We start from the raw sequence: 16,408 nt of genomic DNA, 5'->3' as shown, positions 1-16,408 counted from the left end.
TTCATTGATTTACGTCACTTTTATTTAAGCATTCAAGAAGAATTCCATTAAATGGATCGGATGGGGAAGAGAGTTTTCCCTAAAAAGTGCAATTTTATTATTTCTGTTGTCCTGCCATTTATTGTTCTCGAGGGAAACAATAATAATTTGAATAATTTTTCAAAGAAATTCATTTTAGGCTGGTTCTGGGTGAATTGCGAAGGTAGGCTTTCCTCCATCGTGCCATTTTAATGTGATCAACAAACTGTACAGTGTTGGTCTGAGAATTCAAATAAGTGTAGTTTGATGGTAGGATTAAAACTTTTGATTAATTTAATTAAATTCTAAATAATGAATGAATTGAAATTCTTTACTACCTATTGAATGAGCTAATATTTTCACAGTGAATGCATCTAATTGGTGTGTTTTTGTTATTGGCAGGTGTGTGTAGGTGGAGGATTATCTGTTGGTCAAGTTTAGAGCCACAACGGAAGGGACAACAGCAGCAGGGGGGGCTTCTCCTGTCAACGGAGGAAGGTAATCTGACTTCTATTTTATTTTCTTATAACTGAACTTCTTAAGTTTTTTTTAGTAATACAAAGAAAAAAAAACGTTATTAGGGAGGGGATTAGCTATGCGGTTAGAGTATTGGATTCCCGCGCGGAGATTCCGAGTTCGAATCCACTGCTAGCTCTTAGATTTTCTCCTCCTAGGAGCTTCTTACAAATTACTGTCTGGTGATGGACAGTGAGCTGTTTGTAAAGAGATAACACTGTCCGGAGGCTGACAGAATATTTAAAAAAGCTCCGGGCCTTAAGACGTTAAAGTGCCTTAAATACTGAAAAAATTAAAGAAGTTATTTAAAAAAAATATTTATATATATTAAAATGGTAATATATTAGATTATCTAAACTGTAATTAAACATTTTTACATCGTACTGCCCCTTGATAATTTCGACACGTCGTGAATATTGTTCCTTCATTTTTTTCTACATCTTGCATTTCCTAGTGTGGCACTGCTGAAGGAACGTTGATTAAATTTTCGCCTTTTGCTGCCTTCTAAAAGATGTTTTGCAGGGCGGAAAAGAAGGTGGCAGGACTCTTAAATCATTCTTAAGATCTTGACCATCTCGAAACCTATTCCTTGCTGGTGAACTTGTGACGCTGGACCCTCTCTCGAGGTGTAAGTTCATTATCTCGTGACATCTTTTCGTAGCGAGAATAAGGCTGCTAAATGGTCCCAGGATTTCAACTTGCTGGATCTTACCAGCTGTTGATTATCTACACCTGGAATGAAATCACCAAATTCTCTTGGTTTGTTTCGCACCTTCTAATATCAGCTGAGACTTACCATTGTAGGTGTAAGTGGTTTTCCGTAGCATCCCTATTTCTCGCCCTTTAATCCACAGGCGGGGCTTCTTCGGGACTAAGAATAAGACCGTAGTAACCTGTACTGGGTGTTGGTGCGAATCTAATACATTCCCATCCTGTTATTCCACCAGTTAGACTTGCTCTTAAAATCCCTTGATGAAACAGCCTCTCTCTGCAATAAATAAAGACTCTTCTCTGCAATAAATTTCAAGCGATATGTATACTAGATGTGTGTAAGTGTGTATTTATTTTCCTCTCTGAGAAATGGAAGAACTCAGGACTTTTTTTTAACCCCCTCTTTTTTTTTGTTAATTACAGGGACGACACTCGTACCGTTTCAGCTAAGCGCTGGGTTCCTCCGTCTATAGTCAGGCGAGATGCTCTTTCCCAAGAGAATAGAAACGACATCATTTTCAGAAGGGTATGCACTACCAATACCTTGAACATTTGGCAAAATTGTAGATGATTGAATAGATTTATACTGGACAGTCCTAACGCACTAACTGACGGGTCTTTCCAGAAATTCATTCCATTAAATATCTCACAGTACTCATCCTAGTGCTCCCACAAATATTGTAAAAATCCCGATCGCAATCCTAAAAGATCATCTGAGTTCTTCTGAAAAGCATCAAACAGCTGACCTTAGAACTCTTGTATTTAAAGTGAATGCAAACAATGAATGGGTCAATATGCCGAAGTCTAGAAAGGCTAAGAATAGTGACTTAACTTACTGAAAATTGTTCAAAATTCAAGAATCTAAAAATTAGTCGATTTTTTTTTTTTTGTATAAGGTTGGAAATTACGAAGCGATTTTAAGTTAAATTTCGAGTAAACCCATTTATCACCTCTGATAACTCATCTTTAATTCCATTTTGATCTTACATTTTTGGCAGTAAAAGTCTAAAAAATTGATAAATCAGCAAATTTTTGTAAAGATGTGATGTTTTAAAATTGATGGTATACCTGAACTTGTGATATACTCTGGCCATCTTGTTTATTGTGTAACCGAACTATTAAATTTACCAAGAAATTCCCTTTAACAGAATAAATAAAAAGTTTTATCGTTTGAAGATCATGATTATGACTGTTAACTGGGATAAGATTTTTTTTTTTTTGGAATTCAAGAATCTGAACTGTTATATTTTGCTGTTATAGGTGCGTGGTATCCTCAACAAACTCACCCCTGAGAAGTTCGATAAGTTAAGTGACGATTTGTTGAAAGAAGAACTTAACTCCGATATTATTCTCAAAGGTGTCATATTCTTGGTAAGCTTTTAAAATGTTTTCCACTAAAGCACTTATGTAATTTAATCCTTAAAATATTTTTACTTTCTCTTCGAAAGAGAAGAAAACCATTGCAATCTTGGATTTTCGATTTTGTTTTCTTCGAATTTATTCCTATAGAAGATGCTGATGCAAAAAAGATAATTTGGAACATTTTCGCAGAAAAATCAATTTAAACGACGTACTTAGGGAGGGCAGTTCAAATTCAAGTATTATATTTATGAATATTAAATACATGTCTTGAGTTAAAAGAAGTAACAGGCCATCTGGGAAGTGCGACTGCCCGGTAAGACTTTTGCGAGTTTTCAATTTCTTTGACTGAGAATCGCCAGAGGTTTATTTGACTTGGACACAACATGGTTTGAAATTTTATCAAATATTCAAATGGGGTTCTGGAAGATAACAGTTACTCTTAGCCTGTGAGGAAGGACTTCTGGATTAATATATAGACCCCTCTTCCCCTCAAAAAAGAGTCAAGGAATCAAATCCTGACTGGGCCGCAGATCCACAGCTTTTCGAACAATTCTGCGTATCAACGACTGGTACTGAACCAACAAGAGAAGCGAGGCTGTCAATGTTGCTATTCTGTCTAGTCCTAGTCCTTCATTCTCCGAACCACCCATGAGGTCTGAAGATGTTTTGAGTTGAAAATACAATACTTTAGCGTCTCCAGCTCAGCTGACAATCCAAGTAAGGTACTAATTTCTTTTGAAGTTGAATTTAGGGCACCTCATCCGAAATGCAACAAAGAATAGTCCAGACCTCACACTGGGAGGTTGTTGTTCTTTCATCGTCACGACCAAGTGCAGCATTTCAAAATATTCAGCTATTCCAGATCATCCGCTCATAACCGTCCATATATCTGAAAAAATAGTTGAAGGTTATTCCTCAAACCAAACTCACTACTCCCACTGGTTGGAACAAAGCTGATAGAAAATAAACGTCTGCGTGATCTTGTTTAATGGTGAACCCGGGATTGAAATCTTAAAACTCATCTCGTTTTATGTAGAAGTGATCATGCCCCCTTCTCTTGCTAAAAACTTGCTCTTCAGTTCCACAACAGTCTTTCATTACTAGATTTTTCACCTCCACAAAGAGAGGTGATTCAGTGAACGCGATAATAGTGCAGAACTTCAGCAATTAGACAATGTGGAGAGGTATAAATTCTAAGAGTCAATAAAATTTACTTATGTAAGTAGTTGTAGTAAGAGAAATGAGTTATTACTCATGAGTGGGGCACTCATTAGATCTTATTGAAAATTGATTTGTTGACAGGTGTTCGAAAAGGCACTTGATGAACCGAAGTACAGTTGTATGTACGCACAGCTATGTAGAAGGCTGTGCGAGGAAGCCCCATCACCAAACAAGTCCGCACCCTGCACCTTCAAAAACTTACTCCTCAGCAGCTGTAAAGCTCAGTTCTACAACAGATCTAAACAAGCCACCGACAAGAGAAAATCTTTAGGAAACATCAAGGTAAAAAAACTTTTATTATTGCAAGTAATTGTCTTGCTTAATGATGTAGTTACAATATGAAAAGAGTTGGATTAACCGCTTGCCTCTCTTGTGTCCAGTTCATTGGTGAGCTGTGCAAGTTGGGCATTGTCGACCAGGGTATCTTGCACACTTGTATCAAAGAATTGCTAGTGAAGAAAGAACCAGACGAAATGGCCGAAGATTTAGAGTGTCTTTGCCAGATACTGCGCACTTGCGGCCATATTCTCGACAATGAAAAAGCCAGGGTAAGTGCACGTTGGTTTTATTTTTTCACTTATTGCTTAAGGATACGACGATGAAGGTTTTAAAAAAAGACGATGTATCCCCCAGCCCAGAAATATCCTTCAGTCTGTGCAATCTACTTTTTTTCAGTAAAAATGCAAAGTTTTAAGAAAGTGTAATCATTCATATTGAGGGAAGAAGCGTTTCACATCAAACTTTTGTTTCAACGTTTTTTTTCTTTCTTTTTTTTGTCACTTAAATAAATTACCGCGGGCATTATTTAGTGGTTATTGAAAACAGTTACCATTAATAGTGGAGAAATTATGCAATATAAATTTTATCCGTATGTATAAATTTTATCTGTATGTTTGTATTTACATAATTGTATTGACAAGTTTGGGTAGTAGCCGACTATATGTACGGACTGTCAGAATGAGGTCGCCACAGGTCGGTCATATGTAACTCTGTTGGAAGTTGTTCAAACTATTTCCAATATGAATCTCGTCTACAGAGTGGTGTGTGTTTGTGTAGCATTTGTCTTCCTTCGCGCAGATCTATGAATATTTCATCACTTTGTCCGCTTCAGCGTCTCTTCACGGCCTCCCATTATAACAAGCGTTATATAATATCCTTATTTTGTCTTTACATCAGCTTATTTTTCTTATATTACCCTCTTTTCCTCGCAAAAGAGGAAGTAATTGCAACTGAACAGAGTTTCGAATTTGACATTTCATTGCAAAATTCAAATCTATGCCATCTTTATCCTACAGTAAGTCGAACAGATAATCGACATGTATAGTTGATCAGCCTAAAGCCTTTTCTGACGGCTAGGGAGAATTTAAAGGGTATCCATTCATAAATACACTAAAAATACTTGGGTAATTAACCTTTAACTTCTTAGCATATTTTCTCTTAAATCAAATCAGCAGTAATAGGGTTAATAAAAACGTGAAAATATAGAAAATACAAGATTGTGTACAACAAGAGCAAAGTACTTCAAGTAAGTGATTAGTTCGCAATTTGCTTTTAATAGAATTGGTTCAAATGTGAAAAAGTTCAAATATATTGTACAATAATAATTGTATTATTATACTTAATTGCCCAAATGGTTATTTTTTTTTTTTAAATCTTTTATTGGAATTTACCACTGCAACGGTTGTTGCAACAAGCAAATATGGTAAAAAATAAAAATAAAAGAACATCATGAGTGGAGAAGGCACCCAGTGGTGTCACTCCAGTAAGTGCTTTGCTCTCACGATAAGAGTACAATGGTACCCCGGTTCTCGACCACAATTCGTTCCGGAAGTGCGGTCGAGAATCAATTTGGTCGAGAACCGAAACAATTTATCCCATAAGAAATAATGTAAACTATGCAGTTTATTTCGTTTCTAAGCCCCAGAAATATTAGGCCGTTTTACTGGCCTAATTTTTATATTTTACGTAAAAACATGTATCTAAACAAGAAATAAGATTTAAAAGTGTAAATATAAAAACAACTCGGCTCATCTCGGGTGTTCGAGTTCCAAAATGTTTGTTCGGATTTCAGGACAATATTTTCTCGAATTTCTTCGTCGAATACCGATTTGTTTGAAAGTCAAGTCGTTCGAAAACCAAGGTACCACTGTATATCACGAGGCCATCTTCTCTGCAATCTCTTAGAGGATTACCTGGTTAATATTAAAATATTTATTTGTCTTCACTTTATGTTTTGGCAAAGTAGAAAATTAAAAATGACGACCTATGAATGAAAATTAAGAGATAAAGAGTTCAATAAAAGTTTCATTTTACTTGTGCATTTACATAGGATTAATTTGTATCATGTGTAGTTGTAGTGGTTATGAAACCTTTATAATAAAGACAAAAACGTTACGAGTTTCATATGTTGGATTTCTGGGGGAGAACAATGATAAGACAGAAATGGAAAGCTCTTAGTTCAATTCTAAATAAGATTAGTAATGTATACGTGCAACATCTTAGCTAAAGATCAGCTTCTTCGGATTTTCTGTAATCTTCTAGGCAATTACCAAAGGTTTTTTTATCAGAACTTAGACATCTGTTAAATCTATCAATTTTGGTTAGTTCTTTTTCAATGCGGTTATACACTTTAGTGAGGTATTGGGGAATCTATTACTGACGTCATGTGACCTTTATTGTAGTAGTTGTGTATGATGTTGGAAATCAACAATCTTTTATTTGAAGTTAATTTAATTATATAAATTGTGGTAAGACATAGACGCGTTGAGACTAACTTAAAAGACAATTTTATAATATAATTTTTATTTACAGAATCTAATGCATCAGTACTTCGAAAGAATGCAACTGTATGCCCAAAATCTATCCCTTCCAATTAGAATACGTTTCATGTTGAGAGACATAATTGAATTACGAGAAGATAAATGGATTCCAAGAAAAGCCTCAAACACTGAGGGACCATTACCTATCAACCAGGTACTATTTTACATTTAAACTTAATCAAGCTTAATTAATTATTAAACTTAATGCATTCTTAATTTTTAATTACAATTAAAAACAAAAGTGATTAGCTAATAATAAATCAACATTCACACAGATTTGCGAGGATGAAGGTCGTGGTCCATGTTTGCGAATCATTGACCGAGTACCACAGCAAGAGCTGTTCTCTAGGCCACTGAAAACTAGATCAGGATTGGACAATATTTTGTCCAGCGGTCTATCGTTTACCTCACACCATGATAAGTTTTTACCGTAAGTTTAAAACAAAACAAAAAATATTATAACAATCTGAATAAAGACAAAAAAAAAATACTATAATTAAGTAATAATATTAACGATAAACGTTCACCTATGAATTATAATCGATAATTCATATCGATTTTACATAACCGATCAGACTGCTCGGCTGCCCCATTAAAAAAGGGAAAACTTCTCAGATAAAATATATTTGCTATATTCATTAAGTCTTAGCGCAAATTTTTGCTAATATCACTACTAAACTATTACACCACTATATGTCCATTATATAACCTAAATCCCTTGGTATTGTTTAATGAGTAAAGGTAAGTGATACATTTTCTAACATGAACATTCGATTTTTTATTAATCCGAAGCAGTTTCAGCGAGGGAATATTCGATATAGCATCATTGAAATGGGTATGATTGTGATTAGTATAAGAATAATATTACACTCAATATTTTTTTTACCTGCATTTATGTGGACCATTTGTTACAACATAACCTTTCTTCTCATTAATTGAAACAGGCTGCCTGAATTTCTTGGCCTTGATTAGTCCTCGAGAAATTTTGTTTCTAAAGAGATAGTATGAGGTGTTATTTAATAGGTTATTCATTCATTAAATCGACAAAAGAACAGATTAAACTTAATCGTTACTTAATATGAAAATTAAAAATATAGTTCAACCATTTATTATAATAAATCTTAAGAAAAGTGTAATATAATTTAGGTAGCATTGATGAACATGTTCTTTTTTTTAAAAAAAATGGGGGGTAAAAAGCAATAAACAGAGTGCACAGCAGCTTCGCTAGAGATAACCTGCGAATAAGTGTATGTTTATAACCTTGTCGAAATATTTATTTAGAATATGAAGCGTGATAGTAATTTGAACTTCCTTTCAAAGATTCAGATAAAGTATGAAATTGTTTTCCCCATTCTTTTTTTTTTTTTTCGTAAATGTTTAGGTTTATTTAAAACATATGTATGTAATCTCTTTTAACTCGTGATTATACAAACAAATGATGCTTCCTCCAAAGAAAAGCAAATAAATAGTTGGCTTAATTTATTCGATAATCTTGAAAGATTAATTATAATGTATTAGTTAACAATTCCGTAAACTGTTGTAAGCAGAATTTGCTATAAAAAAGATAATTTTTGTTATTTTTAAAAATTTTATTGATTACCAACTTCTAAATAACATTTATTTAATAATAATACAAAATATTTTGTTGCATTTTGTTTCTAATGTGGCCATTGATTGTGCATTTTCACTTATAGGTATAACACAAACGGTTTCCCGAACAGTGGCGGGGGTAGTGGCGGAGGTGGCGTAGGTCCCGGAAATGCTGGCAACTACGGCAGAGATCGGAGACAAGGCTCTGGCGGAAGTCACCACCATGGGGGCAGCGCCGGAAGTAACTCATCACATTTTTTTAGTAGTAACTCAGTCGGCAGTTCTCAGCAAAATAGATATAACAATGGCACTGGTCAGCATAACAATAATAATTCCATAGGAGGCAGTGGCTCACAGTCTTCAAATAATGTTAACAGTGAGTTATTGTTTTATTTTTGTTTTTTTGTAATTCTAGGCGCGTCAACATCTGTAAGTCATTGACGCTTTTTTTCTGAGTTCAGCCAGACAGTTATTTCTCTTACAAACACTGCCATTACCAGAGTCAAGCAAACTGTAGGAAAGAAAATTATGCTCGATGCTACTCATCATCTCCATTTGGGAATCACTTTCCTACATTTGCTTTAAACTTGGACTCTTCAGTTTTATGTATGTAGTCATATGTATTGTATGACCTGCCGCCTCTAATGTGCTATTAGTGGTGTTAAACCGTTTTAACACGAATACAGTATTAATGCAAATGAAATGTGCGATCACAATTGAGCTACAAGTATGTTGAGAATATGTTGTAAAATTGCTGTTGATTATTGTCTATTGATTGTAATATTTTCATCGCAGTCAAATTTAATTCTCATTAATAATTGGTAGAAAATGGAAAAGTGCACCAATTAGCAACCTGGGCATACTTTCACTACGTAGATATTGCAGTGATTATGATGTTCATTACAACACCAGTAATATTTTTTAATTTCTTTTTTATTAGACGAAACACTGGGTTCTGAATTACTTGTCGAAACCAACCTAAATAGATCATAACTCTTAGAATGTAATTTTAGCATTTTTTTTAAACACAAAAAGGGACCAGTATGTAAATTTGTGTGCTAAAATTTTGATAAAAACGTTTTTATGATTATGTAATAAGAAAAAGTCTTGTACTACAGTTTTGGTTTAGAATATTTGTTAACCTGTCCTTTTACCACATTATTATTATTACTAAAATATTATTTTGTATGTTACTTTTACAGAAATAGCTCCAAGATTGTTAAAACGAATGTTATCCGTACATGAAGCGGCTACCACTAACCTGGACCAGGTTAGTCTAAGGCCGCCAGCTCATTCGATGGTCTTCAAGCCTCCCAACCAAATAAAACCGCCATCTCACCTATTTGCAGGTACCTCTCTCTCAAGAAAAAAAAAACATTTTGTTTCTGTTTGTTAAGAGATGTTCCATCCTGTGATTGTGGGCTTAAACTTGATTATTTGATTGATATTACAGGGCGTCAACCAAACAGTCTTCTGTCAGGCGATTCCCTGAACGCTACGCCCTCTCTAAACAAATCAAACCCACCTCCAATACAAACTTCCAAAGAAGTAGCCATACTTATCAAACCTGTGTCGGCGAACACGGACAATAAGAAACCAAATAAAAAAGAAAAAGTAAGTTCCTGATCTCTACCTCACAACACATAACCAATATCTTCTCCGCCAGTTGATTTATTTAGGTAGATAGTTGCTAGATTTAATTTAAACATTGATTGTGATTTATTGATGAAGGCTGCCACAAAAGAGGAGCTACTGAAGAAGTGTGGCGCATTGTGCGAAGATGTGCTTGCCGGTGGAAATATTGACGATGCTTTGTCCAGTTTCACCCAGCTGAAAGTGCCCGACAGACTGATGCCGGACTGTTTGCACACGATGCTTTCCAAGGCGCTCCATAAAAAAGGTTTGTGCTTTTATTAACTCTTTCCAAAAAACTGAATTATTGTTTCCAGATGCTATTCTAAACTTCCTTCCAAGCCAGTAATACTAAGGAATCCTAGAATGTAGGTAATTTCTGCATCGCTTAGACATATTTCAGTTTTCCAGGGTCCTTCTGTGGTAGCCCAATTGCATTTTTGTTCGGACTCACATTTTCGTATTCTTGGATTTCTTTAAATTAGTTCTATTCCTAAAGTCTTCATTGGAAAATTGAAAATTTGTTTCGTCTTATTAAATTTCCAAAAGTTCAGAGGAAAACGTCGCGGAATCAAAGAGAAGCAAATTAGGTTACCTCAAATGGCTAATTGGTACTTCTTCTTCTTCATCAATTAATGTTTTTGGTCTTCTATCTTCTTGTTCTTCCCCTTAAGTCATTCTCAACAAAAGATACCGTTGCCGTTATACTGTGGAATTTTCGCCGTATCTATGTTCATCTTCACCTGACTCTCTCTCTCCTCCCCCCTTCCCTCTCATCCTTCCTAGCGGCATAGTTGTTCCAACCGGAGCCCAGAAGTCTTAGCTCTTGCCCTCCATTTTCTACTTACTAGACCGGATAGAGTGCTTAGCGCTGGCTTCTCCCCAAAATTGGAGATGAGATTAGATGTTGCACACAAAATAACAGGACGGAGAATTATTTTTGTAATGTTTAATTTGGCAGGTTGGTAGTGGGTCTTATTTCTCTGTTGTTTCCAGCTTTCAATTACCGTCTACAGGTATTTACAGAACTGAACACCTAATTCAAACTGTAACCTATAACCTTTTTTTTTGAATAGACTTAATTTAGTAACTTTAACGAGTAAATATATCATATAAACAGGATGTTGTAATTTGATGTTTGCAGAGGAAGACAGAGACTGCGTTATGTCTCTGTTAACGGCACTAAAGAAAAACGGTGCCCTGTCTTCGACCCAATTCCACGACGCTTTTAGAAACATCATTAAGAACATCCCAGATCTTCAGACTACAGTTCCTAACATTTACAGTATAGTTGCCGGTGAGTTCATATTGCTGATCATCTAATTTAGTTATTACAGTATGAAAAATATCTTATTATTTTATTTTATTATTATTTTATTATTTTTTATTTTGTAAGCTTCTGATGAGAGGAATAAATCTCGTCAAAGCTCAAAAATTCAGAGTTAATGGAAATACCCGGTTTGGAATTGTTCTAGACTTTTCTCCAGAAATTTTCAGAGGCCCCCCACCCTAATAAAGAGAAAAGTGTTATTCTTTCAATTTTTATCCCTTTATAATAAATCACCACATTTATATCCTGATAATATCCGTCATCCTGAAGTGCGAACTTTAATGAACGAATTTTCTTGTTATTTCGGTCTTTGATGAAAACATCTTCAACTATTTTCATACTATATGACTAATTGGTAAAATATTTGCTAAGGCTTTGCGTCTACGGCGATTAAAGAAGGGTATCTAAGTCTTTGGCAAGTGGGCGAGCTGACGGAGGACGGAGCACACTTCCCGCTACTGTTCGACACGCTGCAGCTGCTCAATAATTCCATGGACAGACAACGACTGAACGAACTGTTCACCGACAGCAAGGTTACTATACTAAGTTCATTGTTTAACTTCCTTATTCATATCCATTTATTAGAGTTTTAATTTGTGTTCATGGTCGTTAAGTATGTTTTTATGAGAACTACGCCTGAAGAATTCTCTTTCTTTTCCGCCTCCGCGATTAAATTTTTCTGCCAACGCTTAAAATGCCTCCATTGTTTGTCTTTACTCGCACACACCACTTCCCAATGGCATGGGGCAATGTGCGTAATCTTCAATTAAGATTAAATCTTGGCAAATCGCTGCCAAGTAATACCTAATCTCTCAAATATATTTCAGAGAAACCAAAAATATTATTTTTCGTAGAAGGAAGAGGTTGCGGAGGGCACTGGTTACTGGTGGTGGAAGCCTTGACATTTGTCAGTAGATTAGGATAGCCCTAATCTGGGGCCAAAACACCTCACCTTATCCTCTTCCAACACATGTTAACCTTCTGTAGAATCCCCAGATAATTGTGGGGAACTAGGGATTTCGGAGAAGATATATCTTTACTGATAGCCACTCAGGCTCTAGGCAAGTTCTTAGAAAGAGAGGCGAGAGGCAATCTGGATAAAAGAACAGCTTTAATTCCCATAAAATGAGAGATGAGAGACTTGGTCATAGGAGGACAACTCCTCAATCGTCTTTTTGGCTCATCTCTAGTAGCAGCTATCTGTGGTGCACCAGGAGGAGGTAGAAATTAGATTTACGCTCTTCTGGTATTTTAACTCAGGCATTGTAACTGCCTGCTTCCAGTTTTGATAGTGGTGCTCGGGTGGAATGTAACCTAAACAATCACATTTCTTATCTAGAACAGTAAATTATGTCGGCTCTTACCATCTATGATTTTAATAAAATTAAATTTTAATAATTTGCATTTTATTCTTTTTTAGATAAACTTGATGAACAGTTTGGGCGAAAGTGAACGCACAAAGGAGCGTTTAGGTGCAGTGCTGGAGAGTCGAGGTCTTACCTTCCTGGAGCCTGTACTGTTACTAGAGGCTGAACTGTGGTCCTCTCTGGAAAGAGAACCAACCGCACATTCCTTGTACAAGTGTGCTAAAGAGAGCGTCAGCCCTCAACAGCACAGTACGCCGGCTTTTATCACAGCGTTGGTCACTTGTACGCTCAGATATGTGACACAAGAGTCGACCGTTGGTAAAGGAATCACGAACGAGACGGTGCACGACAAACTGTTACAAGAAAAAGAGAAATCACTATTAGAAAGATTTAAATCTGTGCTTCAAGCTTTTCTGCACGAAGATGTGAATCTTCAAGTTACGGCTGTATATGCTTTGCAAGTGTTCTGCTATGCGCTAGACTTTCCGAAAGGTAATTTTTTTTTAGAAAAATTTCAGTGATCAAAGAGAAATCCTATATAGATTTAGCACTAGATTTTTGTTCTGGAATTATTGTTGAGGAGGCTGACGTCATTGTTTGTTTGTTTGTTTTGGTTTTTTTCAGGGATGTTATTACGTTGGTTCGTTAATCTTTATGATCTTGAAATAATCGAAGAAGAAGCTTTCCTCAAATGGAGAGAAGACGTTACAGAAATATACCCTGGCAAAGGCAAAGCCCTTTTTCAGGTATGTCCATCTTTAGTTTATGGGCTGGCTGAGAGTTATCGACAGTGATTTTAAGAGTACTAAATCATCTCCATTTTTTGAACATTGAATGTCAAATTTTAGAAATTAGGGTTCACTACATGAAATATCGCCTTTAAGGATCCCAGTTTCCAAAAATGTGTGCCACCATTCTGTACTAAAAATCGAACTTTCCACAATCACATTAAGATGATTAATTATTTCCTAGCTATATTTTTGGCTGGCCTAGAACTTATTACTGATACGGTGCTCTGTGTTTTCCAAAATAAAAGGCGCCTTCCCATGGGCAATGGTCTTTTTTGTTTTCTTAAATATTAGGAAACCACACAATTTTTGTATTCTATGTACAGTGGGTCGATAAAGGTATTCATACACTAAGTTTTCTTACTTTATCTACTGAACTTTTCTTTCTAGGATGACCATTTCTTCAGCACTGAAATCGATGATAGTAACAATGAATTTAATGCTCTCATTTCCTTTTATAAACATAAAGAATTGATTAAAAAGCAGAAAAATAAAACCCTATTGAAAATTCATGGTCTTGTTTGGAGCGAAAAATTCGAAAATTGGAAATGTTCTTCCAGAAAAGAGCTCATGACCAATTTAAAGAAATCATGGCCAGAAATCACATCTCAAGAGACACTACACCTGGTGGAATCTATGCCAAGGAGGAGGCTTCAAGCAATAACAAATGCAAAGGGATTGCTTAGAAAAAATTAGGTCTTTCGTTTTGCGTTAATTATAATATTCTGAGTGTATGAATACTTATTTTGCAAAGAATAAATTATTTTTCTGCTTTTTAATCAATTCTTTATGTTTATAAAAGAAAATGAGAGCATCAAATTCATTGTTACTATCTTCGATTTCAGTGCTGAAGAAATAGTCATCCTAGAATCAAAAATTCAGTAGATAAAGTATGAATACTTTTTTTGACCACTGTAGATTACTAGAACATGGAAAGATTAGAGCAATGGAAGACTTATTCTAAGAAATTCGCATCTCTTATTTAACCATCCCACTGGAATAAATTAAGACTTTTTTTTCTGGCGTTTTTAAAAATAGAACTTTATTGTCTGAGATCCGATCTATTGTTTTTTTTGTCCTCTACGTCCGTGTAAACAGTTTTGCCTTTAATAAACTTTTGCCTTTTTCCAGGGCCTTCTCCTTTTCTAAAAAAATAAAACTTCCATAACTCGTTGTGGTAACAATGCTTTTAGCCCAGGCTAGTGGTGTAAGTAATTCGGGCTGGGACCATATTTCTTGCAATGTGACTTAACCCTTTGCGAAACTTACTTCTTACCAACCTTAGCCGAAATGATGGCCGCCTTTTTGTAGTCAGATAATACTATTATTTTATTTTATTAATGTAAGAATGAAATCAATAAATTGAATCTGGTAAAACTATGGAAAGGAGGCTGACGACAATTTATTGTGATGATACAGAAATTGTAGAAATCCGTAGAGTTGATTGTAAATTTTTGTGAGAAATATAATTGAGGGTTTGTATTGTCCATGCCGCAGGTGAACCAGTGGCTGACGTGGCTGGCCGAGGCCGAGTCCGAGGAAGAAGAAGAAGAGGAAGGCGACAACTAGTCGTACCAACCTCAGCCGCCACAGCCAGCCAAATCTACCAACTTTACAAGAAGCAAACAGAATTAACTTTCTATTCGCCAGTATTTATATATATATATAACATATATGTATATCATATAAATACCCATCTTCTCTCTTGCGTTTTTGAATTATTATATGAAACATGGCCCTTTTACATATATGATATCAACCTCCCTGATCTCTAGTGATAAATATATGTACTACACACCAGGATATATTTTTGTCATTTGAGTCTCTTTGGACTGAAAAACTCGAGTTTTTTCATCTTTTTTTTTTTTGTTTATGTTTGCTTCTCTCTCGCTCTCTCTCATATCGACCGATTTACTAAAGAAAAAAATTGAAATTATATTTTATCTCGACGTACCAAAAGATAAAAAAGAAACATTTCAATTATTTTAAATTAAGTCGGAAGTGTGAAATAACTTTCTTTTTTCTTTGAATTTTTGTATTATATTAATAAGAAAAAGAAAAAAAAATTTTTTTAGAGGAGCCAAAAAAAAGGGAGAGGCGCAGCCCAAGATGCCTTGTGATCACTCTGGTGAACACGGCACGGCCATATTGTTCGAAATTGTAACCGGAAGGTACTTCTCCGCGAGATTGTTGTTGTAGGGAGAGTGAGTGAGAGAGAGGAGAGATAATAAGAGATTGTGAGATCTTGCTGGACCAGTAGCACACTGATAACCAAAATAACAAACCAGCGCTACCGCCACACTCCTATCATCATTCAATATTACCAACTTAACTTATATTTAGTGAAACAAAAAAAAAAACTAAAAAAAATAAGAAAAAAAAAGAACTTTTATATATATAATCATTTTATAAATATTGTACATGTATATTATTTACTTTTTGAATTTATTTTTTATTGTTGTGGTGTTAATTTTTTTTTGTTTTTTTTTTGTTCTTTCTTTGCAGAAACTTGTTTTTTCTTGTGAGTGAATTCGTTAAGATTGTCCCCCCTTAATCTGTATTACCTTCCTCTTCTATGAATCCGCCAGTTCTCCACACAGACACACCTCTCTCTCTCTATTGGAATGACCAAAAAGTATTGCGGTTAGATTCAATACACATCTTTTACAATTCCCCCCCAAAAAATCCAAACCAATGGGTATAATAAACGCGTAGGTCGATCTTGTATTATCTAGACGAATTACTTAGGTCTTCAGTCTAATGGAGAAATGAATCTTCTTATTTTGTGTTTGTTGCAAGAAAGGCGATCCCCCCCCCCCCCCAAAAAAGCGGCATAACCCTAACCGCGTGGAATTTTGCTGATTCTTTGAAACTATGGGAGCAACTTCTTTCTCTTGCTCTCTTTCCTTTGGTGATATCAAGAAGATTCTTTCCAATGATCGGGGACCACTTCTAGAGACCTGTCACCCTCGTCTTTAAAGCTTCTTAGTCTCTTTCTGTGAAACTACAAGAACCACCACCACCATTCAAGAACAAAGTTAAAGGAAATTCAAA

At 35.3% G+C, this 16,408-nt stretch overlaps 1 protein-coding gene across 1 annotated transcript; it reads left to right on the top strand.

The window, feature by feature from the left end:
* The first annotated feature begins 1,747 nt into the window (after window positions 1-1,747).
* NAT1 (N-acetyltransferase 1) lies at window positions 1,748-16,173 on the top strand. The gene is made up of 15 exons (XM_074141511.1): window positions 1,748-1,771; window positions 2,506-2,616; window positions 3,910-4,110; window positions 4,209-4,376; window positions 6,640-6,801; window positions 6,923-7,077; window positions 8,342-8,613; window positions 9,440-9,586; window positions 9,691-9,851; window positions 9,969-10,137; window positions 11,014-11,166; window positions 11,572-11,732; window positions 12,620-13,058; window positions 13,191-13,312; window positions 14,852-16,173. Exons 3-15 carry the CDS (start codon window positions 3,949-3,951, stop codon window positions 14,921-14,923), a joined length of 2,343 nt encoding a protein of 780 aa, XP_073997612.1. The 5' UTR covers window positions 1,748-1,771; window positions 2,506-2,616; window positions 3,910-3,948; the 3' UTR covers window positions 14,924-16,173.
* Window positions 16,174-16,408: the final 235 nt, after the last annotated feature.

The sequence above is a fragment of the Rhodnius prolixus genome, unplaced genomic scaffold (genome assembly GCF_049639745.1).
Source record: "Rhodnius prolixus isolate KJV_2025 unplaced genomic scaffold, Rpr scaffold_6, whole genome shotgun sequence".
Classification (NCBI taxonomy): domain Eukaryota; kingdom Metazoa; phylum Arthropoda; class Insecta; order Hemiptera; family Reduviidae; genus Rhodnius; species Rhodnius prolixus.
This window is presented reverse-complemented; position numbering and strand designations above follow the sequence as displayed.

Bases quoted from the DNA above. Each gene is read 5' to 3' on its own strand.
- NAT1 (XM_074141511.1), top strand. From the start codon at position 3,949: ATGTACGCACAGCTATGTAGAAGGCTGTGCGAGGAAGCCCCATCACCA. The intron at 9,587-9,690 runs GTACCTCTCTCT...TTGATATTACAG, and splicing joins GCCATCTCACCTATTTGCAG to GGCGTCAACCAAACAGTCTT. The intron at 11,167-11,571 runs GTGAGTTCATAT...ATATTTGCTAAG, and splicing joins CATTTACAGTATAGTTGCCG to GCTTTGCGTCTACGGCGATT.